At 38.9% G+C, this 22,687-nt stretch overlaps 1 protein-coding gene across 1 annotated transcript in view; it reads left to right on the forward strand.

Annotated features, from left to right (window-relative positions):
• Window positions 1–22,687, forward strand: part of FOXO1 (forkhead box O1) — a 63,318-nt gene that overhangs the window by 35,201 nt on the left and 5,430 nt on the right. The window contains exon 2 of the mRNA XM_063428961.1: window positions 20,609–21,938. Coding sequence (XP_063285031.1) covers window positions 20,609–21,925 — 1,317 coding nt within the window. The 3' untranslated portion in view covers window positions 21,926–21,938. The remainder of the gene's footprint in view (window positions 1–20,608; window positions 21,939–22,687) is intronic.

Consider the following 22,687-nt stretch of genomic DNA (forward strand, 5'->3'; position numbering starts at 1 on the left):
ATGTCCTCTCTGCCTTATTTTATAAAAGTGACCATTTTAAGAGAAATCAGCACCTTTATTAATCTTCTTAGTAGCAGCACCGGGTTATAAAACAAACCGCATGGTGGGACTTCCTCCATCATTCACTTTGAACTGTTGTTCAGGCAGAAGTGTTTCTCGTAGAGAAACACTGACAGATTGCGGCAATTGCTGGACACTGTGTCCCAGTGCTTCTCTATGAGAGGCATCTGATTGGACACAAGTCATCAGTAATGTTTCTGAATAGAGTGTTACTTTAAATATGTGGTCATCTGAGGTTTCTATGTCTTCCCCACTGGAGTGCTTGAGCACTGATTGCTAACCTTGGTGCTATAGATTTTTTTTTTTGATACATGTTTACCAGGATTATCAACCAGCCTTGGCGTTTGTAGTACTAAGGATTATAACTCTTTCTACGTTTAACATGACTCAATGAGAGTTTTCAAAGCAGTGTTTCCCTAACTCTGTCTTGGAGGAATCCAGTAATGGTTTGGAATATATCTCTGGAATGTCTTAGTGCAGTGGGCCCTGTCCTTTTAACCCTGTAAAACATTGCTGCTTTTTTAAATTGCATGTTTAATTTGCAGGGTTAAATCCACCCTAGTAACTAGGTCACAAGACATGGAAGTTGATAGGAAAGCATTAAATACAATGGTTTCCTATGGGGAAGCTTGCTGTCCATGTGCATCAGGTTCCCTGTATGAGGAGCATTGGATTGGACCATCGTCAGAGGATGCTAAGCCTTTTTCGATGATGAAGGTAAGTAAAACGTATTTTATAATTTTTTTATTTCTCACAGGGGGAGGCTGTATGTAACCAGGGGCAGGGGCAGTATAGCCTTAGGAATACAAACCTGTCTTTCTTTATAGGAATGGCTTGATTCAAGATGAATTCTCATCCAGGCCACTGTCTAATGTTCTCCTGTGCTCTAAGACCACTTCATTCAGATGAAGTGGTCTGGGTGACATTAGTGTCCCTTTAACATAGTTGTAATTTTTAAACTTATACCAGTAGGGTAAGCACTGTAATGATTAGATTGTGAGAGCAGAGTATTTATGGAGTCATTTTAAAGAGAGTTCACATTTTTAAGAGTAATGTTTTAAATGATAATTATTAGATGTTCCTGTATGTGCTAATTGAAAAAAACAAAACAAAAAAAACCCGAAATGACTGAGTGCGGTATTTAATGCATTACCAAATTGAAAGCTGATGTCTACTGTTTCGGGAGCAGATGAGGCCAAGGTAGAAGAACTGAGGGATAAAATATGGTTATTTGATGTAACAAAGTGTTATTTCCAAAAAGTTGGTTTGCATGGAAACTAACATCACTTATCTCAAATGTAGGTTTCAGTATAAGCTTCTTTTAAAAAAACAGAACATTTGTTTAGTATGTAAAATAAATTCAATGCTTTTTTTGCATTTTTGTTTTTATATTCTGTTACAATTGAAGATTGTCAAGGTTACTAGACTAAAATGTGTACCACAGTGGTTTTCAGAGACCGGCATAGCCTTGAAATATACATATTTTGTATTGCTGTTCTGTTTTCTCTTTTTAGACTGTACTTTTGGATAGAATTCTACAATATTTGATTTGATGTAGTAATGGCTTATACGCATCACAAGTGCTATTGTGTGCGTTTGTATGTTAAATGCACTACTTTGTGTTTGTATGAAACTTAAACAGCATTTGGTGCATCTTCGGTCTTTGCTCTGCCACTGACCTTCTTCGACTTACATGCTTAGTCACACTTGCAAGACATGTCGTGAAAGGCTTTTTTTCCCTTTGGAACAGCCTGCCTACCCACATCAGACCCTCCCCTAGTGTTCAAGATTTAACAAGTCCCTCAAAACCCATCTCTTCAGAAAAGCTTATGGGCACCCAGAGTAACTTCTGTTTCACAAACCTATCTCTTGGGCTCTCCTAAAGGGCCACACTCCACTTTCACCTCCAGTTCTGCTACCTTTCCACCTTGTTGTTTGGTTGCTATCCCTCTCAAGGCCCTTCTTACTGGGTTTTTTACTCCACCTCCTCTGGACTGTAAGCTTGTTTGAGCAGGGTCCTCATCAACCTATTCCTGTAAAACTTTGTAATTGTCTCATTTATTGTTAAATGTACCCCTTTTAGAATACTGTAAAGCGCTGTAGAATTGGCGCTATATAAATTGCAAAAGTAATAATACTTAATTCTCCATTTCCCTCCAACATTCCTAGTCCGGTAAACATAAGTCTCTTCTTGGTTTGTGCTAAAAGTGTATTAACTTGTATTGGTCATTAGCTCCCAAAACAGACTGCAGTGACAATTTAAATCCATTGCTTCTTAACTGCTGCTACCACCGTCAATGAGTATGTTGGATTTCAACGCATATCACAATCCGTACATGAAAAATAGAAAATCTAACATGGCATGGATTGAAAAGAAAAAATAAAGTTTGGATCCTCACATTGCTTTCAATGGCAGTGTTACAGACCACACAACCATTTATGTTAAAAAAAAAATGAATAGGACATTTCCTTGCCTTTTTAATTGCTGATGGTTGAGAATTTCAGTTCTACGGGTAGACAGGAACACCCAATATATTTCTGCAGAATGTATGATAAAAGATTCTGGTTTCTGGAAATGGGGAAAATCCCTTTGAAGAAAAAAAAAAAAAAAATATATATATATATATATATATATATATATATGTTGCAATCAACACATCATTTCCTTTATGGCAAAAATAATTTTGTTTTCTTTCTTCAAAGGAATAATTTATTAGAGATGAAAAGAGAACATTTCAATAATCCATAACCTGTATATACCAGCTCTCTGAAGACACAACTTTGAAATATAACATTATTAAAACGACGTACAAAAATATTTTGGGTTGAAATGTCCAGTTAGTGAGACCTGATGGGAAGACATTATCGTTATGCATGTAAAAGGCTGAAAAAAAAATATAAAAAAACAATATTTGTAACATTACAACATTTTTAGATCTTAGTCTTGGCTGCTAGAGTTACTAATGGAATATTTTTGCAGGTCTTAATGTACTGTCTATCAAGGTTTATTTATTCTGTCTCTGACATTTGAGTAATTTATTGACGCTAGACCCAATAGCACTGGGCTAGGAAAATCCTTGAAGCCAAGTAGCCATTTGCGTTTTTGTTATACTCTATGGATTTAATACGTTCAGGCTACTAATGAATCTAGGTTGCTACCAAGTTATACAGATTCTGGTTCTACTCTGGAGTTGCAGAGTAAAATAGCATTCTAGAAAAGTCTCCTCCTAGAAATTACTTTTATAAACTATTTTATAATTTGAAAACATATTTCACAACAGATGAATAATCCTGGCACCCCAAGAGGTTTTAAACTTCTTTTTCCCCATGGTACTCGGTATAATTTTTTTTTTTTTATCTCCAAAATAGTCTGCAGTACTTTACAAATCACAACAAAAAAACTAATATTAAACTCAAAATATAACAAACAGGTTTTTGGGAGCAGAATCAGAAAGTGAGGAGGGTCTGCGCGAACCCACTTAATACAACAAAAATAAACATCTCTTCTAGTAGATATACCCGTATAGATATTCTATGTTTCTATATACCCCAAATGAAAACATGCATGTATTTAATTGTGCATTTTTTCATTGGCGGTATATCAAAAAACTGCTTGCAAAAGCATTTGCAAGCCCTCCCAGTCTTCCCCAGTCCAGACTTGCTGTGGCTGTCCAATCACAGACTTGCAAATACAGCTCAATGAGAAGACTTTGCAAGGTAGGTGCTTTGAGCAATTGCCTGTCTGTTGACTTTAACCAGGAAGTAACAGGACCTGCTGTTTGACAGCCATGGGGATGTAAAACAGGTTAATCTGTAAGTGTAACTTTTTCTAGAAATCTGTACTTTTTTGTTAATTAAGAAAAATAACTCACTCTTTGCACATAAAGCATTTCCGAAAGCTAAAGTGCTTTTGGGGCCTGGAGTTTCCATAAGGTAGCTCCTTAGACCAAAATGTAGGCACAACATTTTCACTACGGACTTGTACTCTCAGATATGCATCAATACATGTTGTTTATCTCACCTTTCTAAGAAAAGAAAGCCCTACCTTTTGTATATGGGAAAGGTTACTGTGGATAAGTTTATACATTTTTAAAATGTACATGTCCAATGTTTAGTTGACAGATTAAACCATTTTTATTGTAATCTAAAAGCAGCAGAACACTGATTACTCACACTTTGCTCACTATTCACACAGAGAAAATTGGCAGCTGTTAATGAAAAAAAAAAAAGGAACAGATTTGAGTTTTCTGTTAGTCACAAAGCCATTCACTGTCCGGTTTTGCAAGTCATAAGATTAATGTAAAACAGCTAATGTTATTGTTAAAGAGTTTATTGTCATGGAAACTATATGGGTTTTTACTTAGGTTCAACAGAAAACAGAATATTCATCAGTGCTAGAAATTGACTGTCTGTATATATAAATTTAGCTGGATCAATGGTTTAGTTGCTGTAATCTGTACACAACAGGTAACAATATCGAACTAATAAAAATTGATGGGGAAAAATGCGTGTAACGTCAGCTGATGCTAACCCAAAAATCTAATTTCTATGTATTTTTTATTTTCATTGCTTCATACACAACCTATACCATCGTAGATCCCAGTGTGACTTTTGGCCTGTTTGCGGTTTACTTATTTATTTATTTTTCTCTCCTGTGAAGAAACAAAATGAACAGTTTATGATATCAATCTGTTTTATTGTCCTTGATCCCTGAAGAGATTTTGCAATTTTTAACTGCAGAAAAAAAAATATTGTCCAGATTTTAGCAAAAATAAACCCTAAAGTAGAATGCCACGTAAAACGTTCTCATGTTTATGCGTAGGATAGTGTCATGATCAGATTTCCTGTCTGAGCTATGACGGTCTGGGAGAGTATGCCACGGAAAGGGTTAATGGCATGCAGCCTTTATATTTGCTAGTTCTACACTCTACCAGAACACAGCTATGCCAGATTAACCCCCAAATCCTATCTACACTATCCCAGATTATTAGTACAATGCCATCACCAATATTTTATATGGGCAACGTTGGTTACCCCACGAATGTTGCCAACCCAGCATGGGTATGAAGTATATAATTATCTGCGTTTCAAAACAATTAACAAATTGTTACCCGGATGAACTTGTTTTGCCTCCTGGGAGAATGTAGAACAACTAGAGCTAAGACCTATCAAATATAATTTTAATTAAACAAAAATAACAGTGGTTGACAACAAACGTAAGAGACATATAAAAAATTCAAACACAAAATAGGACTTAAATGAAAACACAAAAAAGCCAGTTTTTCAAACTCCTATTTTGTTCTTACCCAAATAATATTCAGGGAGAATTCGTAAGTGTTGATTGTATAGCCATGTATAAAGGCTTATTTTGTATTTCCAAAGCCCTTCCTCTCCCGGTGACATGGCAGGACACTGGTCATATTTATGATGTTCATGATTGACAACCAACCGGTTTCTGCAAGGTTTGCTCAATTAAATATTATAGCAAGTTGCACCACCTGTAAAACATTTAAAGGGACAATGTATTATTATTATTTTGTTATTTATTATTATTTTATTATTTATATAGTGCCAGCAAATTCCGCAGCGCTGTACATTGGGTGGGCTAACAGACACGTAACTGTAACCAGATAAGTGGACGCACAGGAACAGAGGGGTTGAGGGTCCTGCTCAATGAGCTTAAATGCTAGAGGGAGTGGAGTATAAGCAGGGGTAATAAGCAGGGGTAATGAAGTAGGTTGTTAGAAAAGTATTCACTGAGAACTTAGTAGGTTATTTTTGACACTCTGTACTATGTACTATAACCATTCATCTCAGGACATACTTGGTTATGGTGCCTGGAGTCCCCTGTCACTGTCCCTCTGTTCTGTGTTAAACCATTGTCAAGCAGTTTAATTCTAAATAAGGGTTCCTTCAAGCCATACCAGTTTAGACCAGCAGTGGGCACTGTGATAGGCTAACATTTTCTGTTCCTTTTTCCCCCCTCTTATGTCACTCCCTGAGATGTTGCATGACATCAGGCACTGTTATGTCCTGTGATGTCACACATATATAATTATGCAAATTAGCATGGCAGGTATTTTTGTTTCCCCCAAAACGTGGCAATTCTAATGGAAGAATGGCACCAGGGGACTCCAGACACTATAAACACTTCAAGAAAACAAAGCAGTTAGTGTCCCTTTAAATCTGGAAATATTATTTAGCATTAGCTCATGGTTCTGCTGACATCAAACATGAACAGGATTCCTTACGTCACATCAGGTTTTAGGTGATCATCCCTGTTCATTAAATAGGTAATAAGCCCAAGATGACAATCCTATACGTATAGGCCAAGAAACACACAGAGAAGCTTATATCACCATGTTCAAGTATTTATCAGTGTGAACTAAATTAGGCATGTCACTCATGCCTGGGTCTATCAGAACCAAGTCTTTTTGACGTAGAATTCCGCTATGGACTTTAATTGCCCAGAGTTTTCTAATTCTCTCAGAGGACTCATGGGACGTGGCTTTCTCAAACAACATAGCTTTTGGACTCCTTTGCTCTGAAATCACACAATATACATAACTTTTTTTTCCCAACTTTTTTTTTAATCTATAAAGGGATAAATCTCTCTTGCCTTCAAAAAGCATTGTACTGCAGGGTGTTTCTCTGGCTGTGCACTTCTCTTTGGGTCCGTCAGGGTTAATAAAAAGTAAATTGTAAGAATTCACACGGGACAAGTACGTTTTAGATCAAAATAAGCAAATTGGGGGCGGAGCCTAGCAGCTAAGCCGAACGGTCGCACATCAGGAGTGCTCCTCTCAAAATAAGCCTAAATTAAGCCAAAAATCTGCGCTGAGCCCTAAAACAGCCTGCCTTTCCACACCAGAGACGAGGGCCCAGCACGATAACAAAACTTAAACGAAACCGAGGCTGAAACCAGCGACGAGAACCCGGGGATCGATCTGAGGCCTACAAGCGGCCTACTCAGCTGGCACGGGGGAAGCGGCCGACCCCTCTGCGGACTGCAGCCAACCTAGTTGGAGGTCTCCCCAACACACTCTCTCCCCCCCCCCCTGCCGGAGGGGGATATCCCGGCACACAGCTCACAACTCGGGTGCACAGCACCAACCCAAGCATACCTGCACCATCGGCCCGGCAAAACACAACATGGCGGACGCCACATGCCAGACAGGACAGGGTCCCCCACTGCTGCCACTCTCAGAACGGCTGGACCGCCTGCTTTCCGACTTCTGGGCCAAGCTCTCAGCCCAGAGGAGCACACCAGCAGAGGCACCAGCGGCAATGAACCCACAGGTTGCCGTGCTGCAACACAAGGCAACAGGAAGGAGCCAAACTACAATTTGGAAGGCTGGGAGGAGAAGGAGGCAGACTCAACACAAGCCTCAGCGGGTCGGCAACAGACCACTGGCGGTGAGTCAAACGACTGAACAGCGACAAACCCCGGGACTGCCTACCCAGACCCCCCCTTCCCACACGGAGACCACTATATTTCCTGGGAGAAAACACCCTGACAGAGGCTCCCCGATTCACAGGCACAACCCAGCCCGATACATCTACACACGGGGGCAGGAGTGCGAAGGGGAACATCCCAATACCCAACAAGAGGCAGAGGCTTCCAACCAACGCATGCACCACAGTCCCTACCACATTAAACGGGTACACGACGTGCTTGCCACAAGACAGGGGACCTGTACTGCTGTGCACTCGGACTGCATACCGGCAGGAAGATGGAGGGGCCCCGAGAGGGGGGATCCACAAGCGAGCCATCACGCCAGCTACACCCTCACAGCATCTGGAGTCGGGTGAAGGACCCGGACTGGACACTAAGCACCGTGAGCGCCAAGCTGAGCAGTATATGGCCTCACGTAATGTCATAATAAGGACACATTAGCGGTTATTAACCCTTACTGTTTCGGCCTATACCGTTTCCTCTACTCATACGATCAATTGCATGTAAAACATAACTATGATAAAAGCCTAATTCTTAGTAACACACAACAATGTACCACTACTCAATTGCCACACTATGCAAATGCTTGCTATGTATTGTCTCTCTAGCTAATCAAGTGTGATAGAGTAATTGCATGCCTACCAGCTTGGCCAGAGCGCACTCGGACTGCCGGGGATGGGACTTGGTGTCTAGTCTAATCTAGCATGTACCCTACGCATACCACTCGCTGTTTTTTCTACTATGACCTCACATACTACTTATTTACTATGTGCCTAAGTTTTGCATAGCCCACTGTTACTCTCTAATAGTCTATCAGAATAGGCATTGATACTAGCTACAACACGCTTTTGTTACACGACACGTTACCACAATTAAAAAAAATGAAGCATCATCACTCAGGAAATGTAATTTTTCAAGCAAACGATGTACTTACCCTTTAATGTAATCAGTTTTTTACATTTCCCTATCTTTGTTTCTGTACCCCATCTAATATGCTTCAATAAAAGAAAGATTGACAAAAAAAATAAGCAAATTGGGAAAAAAATAAATTCAAATGTAAATCTGCTTTATTTACAGATTAGCTGAGAAAGTCAACATTTTGCAATTTCTTGGTGAATTCCTGTCAATTCACAGTTTTAGTGAACAATACCGTTTATTTAAGAAAAGCACATATGTAGATGTTGGGTTTCGGGTTTCTCCTTTATCGTGGTGCAAAAATTTTAACTTTGTGTATAAAAGGGCACTTTCCTTTGGATTACTGTGCCACTATTTAACCCCTTAAGGACCAAACTTCTGGAATAAAAGGGAATCATGACATGTCACACATGTCATGTGTCCTTAAGGGGTTAAACAAGGCTTAAACTTTACCGCCATTGGCTAGTAAACATTTAGCCTTGGCAAGTAGAAATTCACTCTGCGTGTATTCCAAGGATTCTCCAGGTTTGTTGTGGCAAGTAGTTTTTAAGGCCTGGCTAAGGCATAGGACTTGAAATTTTAAGCCCTTCTAAAGCCTTTATCAGGCCGTGCAGCTCAGACTTTGTGTGGTTACATGCTTAGTCTTGACACTTCTAAATGCTGCACTTTGTAGTTTCAGGATGCACGCCCCAAAGCCACAAATTGTAGGTTTGTAACTGCGTAATCTGACACATCTGCTAATCTGTATCTGGGGCATAGGTAATTTCATCTCTGGTGGGAATGGTTCACATTGCTGCATTTTTTAAAATTGTATTTTACATTTTTTTGTTCCGTGTGTATTTTTTTTATTTTTTTTTATATTTATTATAATTTGGTAAATGTTTTATAAATGTTCTTCTTCTCTCTGTCTCTCTATTCACATGAACCAGTGACAGGACAAAATGAAGACCTGCAACTATCTGCAGCGCCAATAAAATATGAATTCATTTAATTAAAACATGTAATAAATAAATGGTCTGTGGTTACAGGCCACAAATCGGCCTATTGCATTATTCTAAATGATCTTTCAATGTTTCAGAAAATCGGGACAGGCCCTTTCGTTTTTTCCATAAGAGGTATTATGGAAATGGACCTGTTACGATTGATGTGAGAGTGCTTAGAACTCATTTTACAGCTGGAGTTTTTGCATGGTGTGTGTGTTTTTGTGTGTGTACATATTCACTTTGTTATGTAGTAGAAGCATTTTTTTTTTCAACTTTTCTAACGATTTAACAAACAAATAGGGAATTTTATTTGACAGAATTAATCCTTTTGAAGAAAGTGACATAGACTGAAAAATAGATATGGTTAAAAAAGTGATAATTCTCTTGTATTAAAAATAGTAACAAAAATTCAAATCTAATATTTTCCTTTTTCCAAGGTCTTGTTTGGTATGACTTCCTTATCAATCCAAAAATATAAGTTTCTTGTTCCTGTTTACAAACTGCTTCGCAGACACCTGCAGATCATTTTCAACTGTCCAGTCATACATGAATGACCAACACGTGTATAAAAGAGCAGCTGTTTGTCTTAAACGAAAAGTGTCTCTGGAAAATAACTGTATATGAGCAAGTGTGTGTGTGTGGTGGTTTGTTTTTTTTTGCTTGTTTTTCTTCTTTTCTACAAAGCTTCATCTCAAACAAGCCTTTTTCTACTAGGCTACAAAGTTTGTGTCTAGATGTGCTTTATACTAGATTCAGTGATCTCCTTTGCGTGTACCGTTTTCCAGCTTAAAAGTTTCATTTGGGGCAGTAGGAGGTTGCACTCTGTTGATTTTGGGACATCAGTCATCTATATATCAGGGGTAGGCAACCTTTGGCACTCCAGATGTTTTGTACTACACCTCCGATAATGCTTTTACAGCCATAATGCTGACAAAGCATCAGGGGAGATGTTGTCCACAAAATCTGGAGTGCCACAGGTTGTCTACCCCTTACATGTTTCCTGATGATTTTGCCAACACCATGTATGCTTTTGAGAGGTATGATTTTGGGACAGGGGACATCATTGTCTATATGTACATCACTGGCAATGGCCATATTGGGCAGGTCTGCCCACTGAAATGGTTTGACAGCCTGTCTGGCCGTCCCATTACTGACAGGACAATGCAGGGAGCTTCATCAAATGATGTTCTCACACTATGCTGTGTAGAAACAATGCCCTGTTGTCCCCGGATACAGGACTCATTTACTCAAATGGGAAGAGGCTGGTTTTAAATCTCTGGGAGATCACTATATAGGCAATACGTTAAAATCCTTTCAAGAAAGGAATACCCATTTCAAAACAAAGTTCCTAACCTATTTGAAAATAAAAAAATATATTGAAGAATAAAACCATAAGTTCAGACCTATTTGATAAAATGCTTTCACTTGAGGGGAACAGCAATATAATCTAAAAAATATATAAGATACTCTATGAAAATAAACTTAAGGGGAAACTAATCAGTATTATAAAGTGGGAACAGGAACTCGAAGTTGCACCTTCAGAGGAAGAATGGGTTAGATAATATAAAAATCTATGAAAATTACATTAAGATCCTGCATAGATGGTACATGGAGCAGCAAAATTATCCAAATTTCATAATAACATACAAAACACCTGTTGTAGATGTAATTCTAATATTGGAACTTACATACACATGTGGTAAGACTGCACAATGCTTTGGCCTATAAAAAAAACAATCTAGAACTGTTATTTGCCAACCTGTTAGGATCCACATTCCCACTAACATCCCATACTTTCCTCTTCCATTAAGATTTACCTAAAATAAATAACCCCTTAATTAATATGTTGATGATACACGTTCTAATGGCCGCAAAGATCTGTATAGATCTTGACGATGGAAAACCACTGTTATCCCTTGTTGGACTGAGATTTTAAATCGGGTGAATTTCCAAAGTCTGATGGGAAAAGCGGTTTATACTAAACTTAATGATCTTGAGTTGTATCACAAGATATGGAATCCCAGGGAGAATGGAGATAATACAGCGGTGACCGTGTAGGACCTCCCAAAAAATGTTTTAATCCCTGCGACAGAGCCCTCTGTTAAACTACGGTACAATTGGTAACCTACGTCGTTTCGTATCTAATATATAGTATTCACACGAAGATGGAGTGACTGCTTGGGGAATGATATATATGTTAAAATACTGGTATTAGTTTAGCAGAAACTACACCCCCAGGATTGGATGACTGCATTAGTATGAATGGTTTAAACATGGTTTATATACACATAGCATGAAAAGATACACTGGAATGATTAATAACAAATGATGATTTGGTATTTGATCTTGATGTCCCAGCTGCCTGATCGAACATGAAAAATCAAAAAATACCAATATCTGATAAAAAAAAAAAGAGAGAAAAAAAAGAAAATACAGTTGATATGGTGTTTATAGCATATGCCTGTCAGCATATTAATGTAAACACTTCCTTTTCCAGTGGCAATCACTCAGACAGCCACTAGGGGGGCTACCTGGGTCAGTGATGCAGCACTGTTAAGTGTTTCTATCCTCTGCGAACATTCCCTATAGAGATGCATTGAATCATGAGGAGATGCGATTTGGCCAGCACAGTGTTTTGTAACGCATGCACAATAGCCTCCCTTTGCTTTCCTATGGGAAAGCATTGGATTGTCTAAGATAATCAATTTTGATGATCTAAGCCAAGGGGGCGGCTCAATGGTGGAGCCAGTGCCGGGTGACATGCACCTTTTACAAAGATTACAGGGGGCTTAATAGTGATATTACAGCTAGAGTCACAGGAATACATGTATTGTATTCCTGTTACTATATTATTCCTTTAAATCTGAACATAACTTTAAATTACCCTTTTAATGTACGGAAACCAGGAACTAAAAATGTGCCGGACTTAAACTGGGTGCTCTCATTTTAACACACCTATAAAATGTGTAGCTTCGTCAAACAGAAATTTCCTTCAAGAACAGGACCTGAAGTCTGTTGCCTCATTTCAGTGCCAATAAGTAGATTGTTTGTTTGTTTGTTTTGTTTTTGTTTGTTTCGTTTTCTTTTTTGTGCTGTTCAGTAAAACACATGTATGAATCTGGCTCTCAGACAATATAATTTGATTAAAAGGCATTTTCCGGTTGTTCTTTGTGAGTAATCAACACATCATACACAAAGTGCTTTCAAGCAGCACCCAAGCAAAAATGACAAAAATAAACAAACTCCATATGGTAGCGTAAGGAATTGTTGTTCCCCTTTGTTCCTTGCAATGACTGTGCTCTTTGGAATGTTTAATATGATTCTTGGTATCTGTCGACAGTCCTGTAGTCACTGCCAATAGCAATGTGTAGCGTGATTTTATTTATGAGTGTGGGTGGTGCTGGGTGACAATATTTGTAAAGTAGCAAAGGTGAATCCAGAGGCCAGCGAGACAGGAAGGGTGTGATTACGGGTAGTTTTTGTCCTCTGTACAGCTTTTTTTTGCATTTCTGTGAGTGAACTTAGTAGTTGAGATGTATGAAAACATGCTGACTGTCAGTGTAGGTTATTACATGATATTAAAAGCACGGGTTCTCCTATAAGAATTTTTTTTCCCATTTATCCACTTCTAGCATGTTCGGATTTATTTAGATCTCAAATATTTCAATAAATTATTTACGTTGTTGATAAACGAGAAGGATAGGAGGACAATTGGCATTTTATGGTAATTGCATAATTATTAATGATTAAAGAGCTTTATGGGAGATGCGGTCTTACCACCCTGGATCCTTTAAGCTCTATATATCAAGCTTCTCCAGCTAATCCCCTTACAGACACATTTGTGATCGTACCTAGAGCCCGGTCTCAATAGGCTCCATATTTAAAGCGAGCAGTGTCACTGTCTCCTTATATATCATTATATTTAACCCCTTAAGGACCAAACTTCTGGAATAAAAGGGAATCATGACATGTCACACATGTCATGTGTCATTAGAGACATAAAACACAATGCCACTTCTGTTTTCTATTTGAGTTTCCCTTGATAAAAGAGTGAATAGGTTGTGTGCAAATTGCACGCCAGCACATGAGATTTGAGGCCTGTCCATTTTAGGCTCTGTAATATGTGAGTGAATCCATTTACCCTGTGTTTCCTGTGACCTATTGTTCATAGAATATTTCACTATATATTTTTGTTTGTTTTATTTGAGCACTGCACTTGTGTTGGTTAAAGGACCACTATATTGCCAGGAAAACAAACTCGTTTAGTGCCCTGAGGGTGCCCCCACTCTCAGGGTCCCACTCCCGTGGCGCTGAAGGGGGAGGAAGGGGTTAATCCCTTAGCTTTTTTCCAGCGCTGGGCTCCCTCGGCGCTGGGACTCTCCTCCCTCTTCTGATGTCATCGGCTGAATGCGCCGCGCGTGCATTCAGTCAGTCCGTAGGAAAGCATTTTCAATGCTTTCCTATGGACGCTGGCGTCTTCTCACTGTGAAAAGTCAATGAGACAGCCACTAGAGGCTGGATTAACCCATTTGTAAACATAGCAGTTTCCCTGAAACTGCTATGTTTACAGCAGAAAGGGTTAACCCTGGATGGACCTCGCACCCAGACCACTTCATTAAGCTGAAGTGGTCTGGGTGCCTACAGTGGTCCTTTAAGTGTCTATTTTCTGTACAAATCTCCAGCCCTCCACTACTGCATGTTGATTATCACTCTGCCACTCAGTTTTGTACATATCCTCTTATCTGATAAGTTTTTAATGTGTTGAATGGGAAAGTACATCTGTGTGGCAGCTACTTGTAATATAAAGTTTGTGAATTAAGTGCTTGTATATCACAGGTGCCTTTGTCTTGGGCTTAACATATATTGTACAGTTTTTTATTTATATTTTTTTCCAGTTGAACAGAGCTGTGGAATCTGTTGGTGTTTTAGTTCCAGTAATGATAATAATAATAATATTAGTCCAGCAAATTATTATTTTTTTTCCTTGTGCTTTTTGGACACTTTTTGCACGTGTCAGAGAAAATAAAATTCAAAACAAAAAAAAGTAATCTAAATAATTCCAGTTTAGCGTGTTCTGCTTTTAGTTTGCAGCGGCGTTTCAGCCAAGCTTCACAACGTGCCCATTAACCCAATCAGTGATCTAAGGGCAGAAGAATCCCATGACTTATAATATTCATTGCTCTTTAAATGGAGATGTTAAAAATTAGTCAAGGGGCGGAGGCACCAAAACCACCCCTTTCCTCCCCATGTTATACAGGAGGCTGATTCACACAAGCACATTCCTGGCACCTTTTTGTGGGGGTGGGAGGGAAAGGGTTAATGGCCTGGCTGCTGACAGGAGCTGCACAGGCTGAATGCTGTATTCAGATTGGGTATTACAGACCTCTTCTGGTTCTTTCCTACATTCCTGAGTAGAATTCCCTGCTATACCTAGCAATTATGGAACACTAAGCATTACACGGAACTACAGATGTATCTTATTCCATCAGTATCCACACTCATATGCAGGGCTTTAGTATTTCAAACCCACGTATATATAAATAGCAAATTTGTGGCAACTATGTTTCTCCAATTCTGTAGTTTGTGTGTAGACGATCTATATATAGTCTTCAATCGTTTAAGAAGTGCCTTAAAACCCATCTCTTTAGGAAGGCTTATGGCCTCCCAGAGTAACCTCTACCTTACATACCTGTCTCTTGCTCTCTCTTAAAGGACCACTATAGGCACCCAGACCACTTCAGCTCAATGAAGTGGTCTGGGTGCCAGGTCCAACTAGGATTAACCCTGCCGGCTGTAAACATAGCAGTTTCAGAGAAACTGCTATGTTTACTTTAGGGTTAATCCAGCCTCTAGTGGCTGTCTCATTGACAGCTGCTAGAGGCGCTTCCGCGCTTCTCACTGTGATCTTCACAGTGAGAAGATGCCAGCGCCCATAGGAAAGCAATGAAAATTCTGTCCTATGAGACTGGCTGAAAGCGCGCGCAGCTCTTGCCGCGCATGCGCATTCAGCCGATGACATCAGAAGAGGGAGAAGAGTCCCCAGCGCCGAGGGAGCCCGGTGCTGGAGAAAGGTGAGTGTTTAACCCCTTCCTTCCCCTTCAGCCCGGCGAGAGTGGGACCCTGAGGGTGCGGGCTGAAGGGGAAGTTTGTTTTCCTGGCACTATAGTGGTCCTTTAAAGGGCAGCACTATACTCTCTCCTCCGGCTCTGCTTCACTCCCACCTTATTTGATTGCTATTTCCTGTCCTAATGTGTTTTATACCCCACCTCCTATAGACTGTAAGCTCGTTTGAGCAGGGTCTTCTTCAACCTATCGTTCCTGTAAGTTTTCTTGTAATTATCCTATTTATAGTTAAATCCCCCCTCTTTTAATATTGTAAAGCGCTACGGAATCTGCTGGCACTATATAAGGGGCAATAATATGAATAATAATATAATGTAATATAATGTAAAAAATTAACTTGGCAAGTAAAAAGTCAAAACATGCTTTTCCTTTTCTTACTGCAGTTGTTAGCGAGATGAGGTTTCTGTGGTCAGTGCATGTGCTTTGAACTGGTGTTGTAATGATCACATGACCTGAAACCTCCTGGCAGTGTTCTGAATAGAAGCCAATATACTCTTGCAATCTTCAGGCACAACAACTAGGTAAAACCTATTTTGAACTGTTGTACCTTCCCATTTCTGTATAACCATATCTACAATAGAAATGGGATCCGTAAAGGTACCAACTCCTGGCTCACTTAATTTATTTATTAAGTGGTGTTTATTGTGTGTTTATGTTTGTGGTTTACTCTAAATATGATTCCGTTTTTTGGCAGCATGCTTTTGCTTTCTATTTGAGCTTTGGAATTTTAATGGGACTTTATTAGCCTTAAAGGGACACCATAGTCACTAGAACAACTCCAGCTAATTGCATTTGTTCTGGTGAGTAGACTCCTTTCCTGCAGGTTTTTTGCAGTAAACATTGTTTTTACAGAGAAAAGGCAGTGTTTACATTACAGCCTAGGGACACCTCCACTGGCCACTCCTCATATGATATTCTGTGTCTACACCCTCTGCATGCAGACACTGAACTTTCCTCATCGAGATGCATTGATTCAATGCAACTCAATGAGGAGATGCTGGTTGGCCAGGACTGTGTTTTGGCTTCACCATCCTGCCCCACCTCCATAGCAATCTCAGCCAATCCAATGCTTCCCTATGGGACATTTTAAAGGGAACCAATAGTCCCAAAAATATATTTATATATTTTTGGACTATAGGCTTCCTTCTGGCCACCCTCACTTTGCCCACCCACTTTGCTTTAAAAAAACAAAGTTAATATTGTTGTTAGTATTATTATTATTATTATTATTATTATTAGCATTTATATAGCACCAACATATTCCGTAGCGCTTTTACAATATTATAAGAAAGGGGGAGATTTAACAATAAGGAGACAATTACAAAACATTTCAGAAACAATAGGTTAAAGAGGACCCTTCTCAAACGAGCTTACCGTCTAGAAGTAAAATAATTTCTGCCGAAGCAGCCGCCAGCTGAGCCTTTGAAGACATCAGCATGCCTGCTGAAGTCATAGGAAAATCAATGGATTGAGTATACGCACACATGGCAAAACAAAGCACTCCTCCAATTAAACGTATTTGATTTCAGGAACACGTTTCACAATGACAGGACCACTGCACCTATACCACTTCATTGAGATGGAGTGGACTGGGTGACTTGAGTCACTTGAGTGATCCTTTAAACACCAGAAACACTACAGCTTAACATAGTGGTTTTGGTGTAAAGTGCATGCCCCTGCACTATCTCCTTTGTACATTGCTAATAACTGGTGCAGAAAGGCAATTGCCACACATGCTTAGTAGATCCTCCCAACATCCTTCTCTGTGGCAAAATACTGGATTGTTTGAGATCATCATCAATAATGATCTCAGCCAGGGACAGTTATTTAACGCATAAAGGGGTGCCAATTAATTTAAATATTCAGATAGAATCTCTTAAAGGGACACTAAGCCCTCAGACCACTTCATCTCATTGAAGTGATCTGGGTGCAGTGTCCCTATTCCTTTAACCCTGCAATGTAAACTGCAATGTTTACACGGAGGGTTAAGACTGCCGGTAGTGAAACACTGGATGTTCTCACACTTTGCATGAGGACATCCAGAGTCTTCAAACTCACCATAGGAAAGCACTGATTAAATTCTTTCCTATGGGAGAGGCCTCATGTGCAATGATGTTGGAGGGATCTCATCGCTTGAAAAAGGGTTTTTTAACACTTCCATTGCCACAGTGGCAGAGTGAAACTATAGTGTTAGTGATACTTATTTGTATTCCTAACACTATAATGTTCCTTTTATGTTAGGAATCTTATTATATCTTTGCATTCATAATGTTAGTTTCCCTTTAACTAGTCTTTAGGAGATCTGCATGGGTTTTGGGGAATTAATAATGAAAATGTTAGCCAAGATCACTGACATGTTGCATTGAACAGTCGAGGAACAGGACTGCATTTTTTTTCTTTCAAACTCTCTCTTTTTAGTTGACCATTAAACACCACATTCTCTTCTGCTCTATAATATGTTCACCTTTGTACCGGTTAAAGAAGAATGGTTTGGTCAAACTTGTAACTTTTACTCTATTTCCATGAAATGTGAATACCTTCTTTCTTGGAAATCTCTCTTAAATTCTAACTTGCCTTCTACGCTTTCACCTGAAAAGACAAGGAAACGAGAGGTGCACGACCGTCAAACATTCCGCAAAATAATACCTCTAGCCATTTTAGATTAATATGATGTTGTTGCCTTTAAATGGACACTTTAGGCACCACTTGATGTCATCTCGGTGAAGTGGTTTGTGGGCAGTATCACTAGCATTTTGTCCCCACCCCCTGATTCTCGACCTGCTGTGATAGCAGCGATCTCCTTGCAGCACCGCTCAGGGTAGATCAAGCTAAAAGCTGATGTCACGCATATTTACCATGTTAGCAGTGCAGAGCTGCTCTGATTGGTGCCACATGCAGCCTACTCTGCGCCCTGCTCCTTCCCAGCTTCAGCTGCGGTTATAGAGGATTTGTCATGTTTCTATTCAGTGGTATAAATTCTAGAGAAGGGACAATTCCATTTAAGTTATATTTTTGTTGAGATTTATAAATATGGCCTTCGTATGACTCTCTTATTCTATTCTGTCTTTTTTTCTTTTCTTTCAGTCATGTTTTCTGCAAAGCTCCTATTGCATTATGTACATTTTTCAATTAAGTAGACTTTAACTTTATTATTATTTTTTTTCATCTTTTATAATAGTCTATTCATTTCTAAAAAAACAAAACCAAAAAAAACCATTAGTGCTTTTTAAGAACTCCACGACTCTTGCTAATATTACATACAAATCAATGTTTTTCTTCTTTTTCTAAATTATTTCACTTGAAAGATATTAATGATTTGCATTAAGCACTTGAAAAGAAAAAAAATCTGAAATATCGTGGAGGGCCCATTTGCAAAACTATAAAGTTTTTCATATTTCAATTTTACAGCTGCCTGCATATTATCCCATCCATTCTGGTTTAAAATTAGTGATTGTTATCTGAAAAGATAATTATATTTATATTATTATTATCTGAAAAGAAAAAAAAGAGTGATTATAATATTATAAAACCTATCTTCTCTACGTAAAGGAACACACTAAATACCACAACCACCACGTCTCCATGGCAGTGTGTGTCATGGGACACTGGGTTTTTGTCAAACTGCTCAAGAGGCTTAACTCAGAATCGGGGGGCGGGTACATTTGGAGCTTACGAACACCATAACCACTTTGTCTGCTCTGTAAACTGGATAACTGGGTTATTGAGGACTTTACTAAAAGTTATGTAACTGCATCAGATCAAAGTAACTTGTCAGCATTCCTGGCTATTGTCCGGTTTCATTTGTAGTCATTTGTGCTCTAGGACATGATTACAGTAGATACTTCCCTACAAAGGGAAATAATAACCTACAATGAGGCGTAGCCAGAGACTAACTCTTTCTTGGTTGTAAACGGAGTTAATGTTTTTTGACAAATTAATTTTAGTCGAACGGATTCTTTTAAATCTTCATCAACCCAATATTCACCTGTTTGCAAAAGAAGGTTTTCTCCTGGTTTGAAATGATTATATATCTTTTTCTTTTTTCTTTATTCTTTAAATCCCATAATTACATGACAGCCACCAATCTATAATAAAATTCTATTTAAGTAAGGTTTAGCTTCTTAAAGACCCCTTATCCCTTTTTATGAATTCCCTTTTCTCTCTCTTCCTGCTGGCTGTATGTTTAAAAAAAACAAACAAAAAAAAACAGGAATTTGTGCAAGTGGCCAGGCAGACTTTTTTCCTGTTAGGAAAAAATTGCTTTTTTTTTTTTGGCCATCCCCCTTGGCTTCAGTATCTTTTTGTGTGACCTCATTTGTCCTTGCGACAATCATACTAGTTTAGGATATTTTTGATGAGTAAGAAATAACAAGTTACTGAAAATATGTAACTTCTTTTTATGGAACAATGAGATGTTTCACAGCCTGGAACCAAACGTTTGGATTTATTTTCTACTGGGTGGCTTCGACTGTTTTGCAGTCCTATGGATTTGTAATTTATACATTTTCCTACATAAGTGTGTACAAGAATTTTAAAGGAATGCACCAATTAGCATCTCCTCATTGAATCAATGTGTCTCTGAGGAATGTTCAGCGTCTCCATGCAGAGTGTGCAAACACTGAAAGTCAATGCTGCACATTGTGTAGCACTGACCCAGGAAGCACCTCTAGTGGCTGTCTGAGTGACTGCCACTAGAGGTGTTCCTAGGCAGCAATGTAAACACTGCCTTTACTCTGAAAAGGCAGTGTTTACATTAAAAACCTGAAGGGACAAACTATACACACCAGAACAACTACATTTAAGCTGTAGTTGTTTTGATGACTATAGTGTTTCTTTAATGTTTTGTATTTATGGCAAAATGTTGTGCAAATTACAGGTTTATTGCATATTCACAACCCTTTGAGCTCCAGTAATTAGACAAATCCCTTAAATCCATTAAATATTTATATCCTATATAGACTAAATAAATGTTTTTTTTAAATTATGGGTAGCATGTACGTAGGTTAATTTATTCTTTTTATTAGATTGAACAGAGTTTTGACTAAGATTTTTTTTGTTTGTTTGTTTTCAGAATTCCATTCGTCATAATCTGTCCCTGCACAGCAAGTTTGTGAGAGTGCAAAATGAAGGAACAGGTAAAAGTTCATGGTGGATCCTCAACCCTGAAGGAGGTAAGAATGGCAAATCGCCTAGAAGAAGAGCCGCTTCTATGGACAACAACAGTAAATTTACCAAAAGCAGAGGAAGGGCTGCCAAGAAAAAAGCCTCTATGCCCTCAAGCCAAGATGGGAGTGGAGACAGCCCTGGATCACAGTTCTCTAAATGGCCCGGTAGCCCAAATTCCCACAGTAATGATGACTTCGAAGCATGGAGCACATTTCGTCCTAGAACAAGTTCCAATGCTAGCACGATCAGTGGTAGACTTTCTCCGATCATGCCAGAACAGGATGACCTTGGGGACGGAGATGTACATTCTTTGGTGTACCCCACGCCAGGAACCAAATTAGCTTCTACTTTGCCAAGCCTTTCAGAGGTGGCAAACTCTGAAAACATGGAGAATCTCTTGGATAACCTAAACCTCTTGTCACCAAACACCTCATTGACTGTTTCAACACAGTCCTCACCTGCTTCAATGATACAGCAATCAGGTTATTTATTACCATCCCCAAACACAAGCATTGGATCACCCAGCCCTGATTACAGAAAGTACAGCTATGCTCAAGCTGGTATGAACTCCATCTCACAGATGCCTATGCAAACCGTACCAGACAGTAAATCAGCCTACAGAGGTGTTGGTCCATACAATGTTCCTGGACTTTTAAAGGAACTACTTACATCCGACTCACCACCACATACTGATATTTTGACTACAGTAGATCCTACAGTTTCACAGGCCAGCAACAGAGTATTGGGACAGAATGCAATGATGGCGTCCAACTCTATAATGCCGACATATGTCAGCCAATCCTGCCACAACAAAATGACAACCCTTCCCCACTCACATCAGCCACATAGTCAGCCATCAGCAATCAATGGTCGTGCCTTGCCCCATACAGTGGGTGCCATGACACACAGCTCTGGCATTAGCCGCTTGTCAACAGTGAAAACGTCATCACAAGTGCATATGACTCAATCCGTTCAAATGGCAGGCATGAGTCCATACCCTGCTAGTAGCTGCAATGGCTACGGAAGAGTTGTCTCAATCCATCAAGAAATCCTTCCTAGTGACTTGGATGACATGCTGATTGAAAGCTTGGATTGTGATATGGAGTCCATAATCCGGAATGACCACCTTATGGATGATGACTATAACTTTGATAGCATATTGCCCAACCAAAGTTTTCCTCACAGTGTAACAAAAAACACGCATAGCTGGGTATCTGGATAAAGAATATAAATTGGTGAGTTAATGATAGTAGAATTTTATGTAGTCTGAAAAGCTACTGTACTATAAAGTAGATTCTCTATGGTAGCTTTTGCAATCTCCACTCCCCCAATCGTCTATACTACCTATTAACGTTATAGGCTGTAGCCTTGATAATTGGTTGTTTGAAGTATCTTTACACCATTATTTTGCTTTACATTTTGTTTTTTGAAAGTGTGAAACGTAACATAATGTGGACTTTATTAATGAACTTAGAAAGCCTTGTCTTTTATGTAATTATGTATCATTTATGTTGCTCATTATCCAACACAAACACGCAAACTGGAAATAATTTTTCTTGAAATTCCTTTACTTGTGTCTCAAGGAATCATTTTTAGCCTACAAAGGAACACTTATCTTTTATTTTTTATTTCGATAAACTGCTTACATGACACAAAGAGTAATAATACGTAAGCAGTTATGTAAAAGAGGCACACAGCACCCTTGAGTTTCAAAACTAATCTTTTCATTGTTCGTGAAGCAAATGAAGGACAGCTGGTTACTCTCCGAACACGGCTTGTAATATTTTGTCTGTCCCTCTATTGGACTGTCATTTGTCAGTCGTTTAACAGTGCGTAGTGCTACTAATGTTACTTGGTGGGAATTCAAGGTGAATTCAACGTGAATTTAAAAATTTAAATCAAAATGGTAAAACTGGAACCTGACTTAGAGAAATCAGACTTAGAGAATGTTTCCACTTCAGCTATTTTAAACTTAAATGTGACA

This window comes from Pelobates fuscus, chromosome 1, assembly GCF_036172605.1.
Source record: "Pelobates fuscus isolate aPelFus1 chromosome 1, aPelFus1.pri, whole genome shotgun sequence".
Classification (NCBI taxonomy): Eukaryota; Metazoa; Chordata; class Amphibia; order Anura; family Pelobatidae; genus Pelobates; species Pelobates fuscus.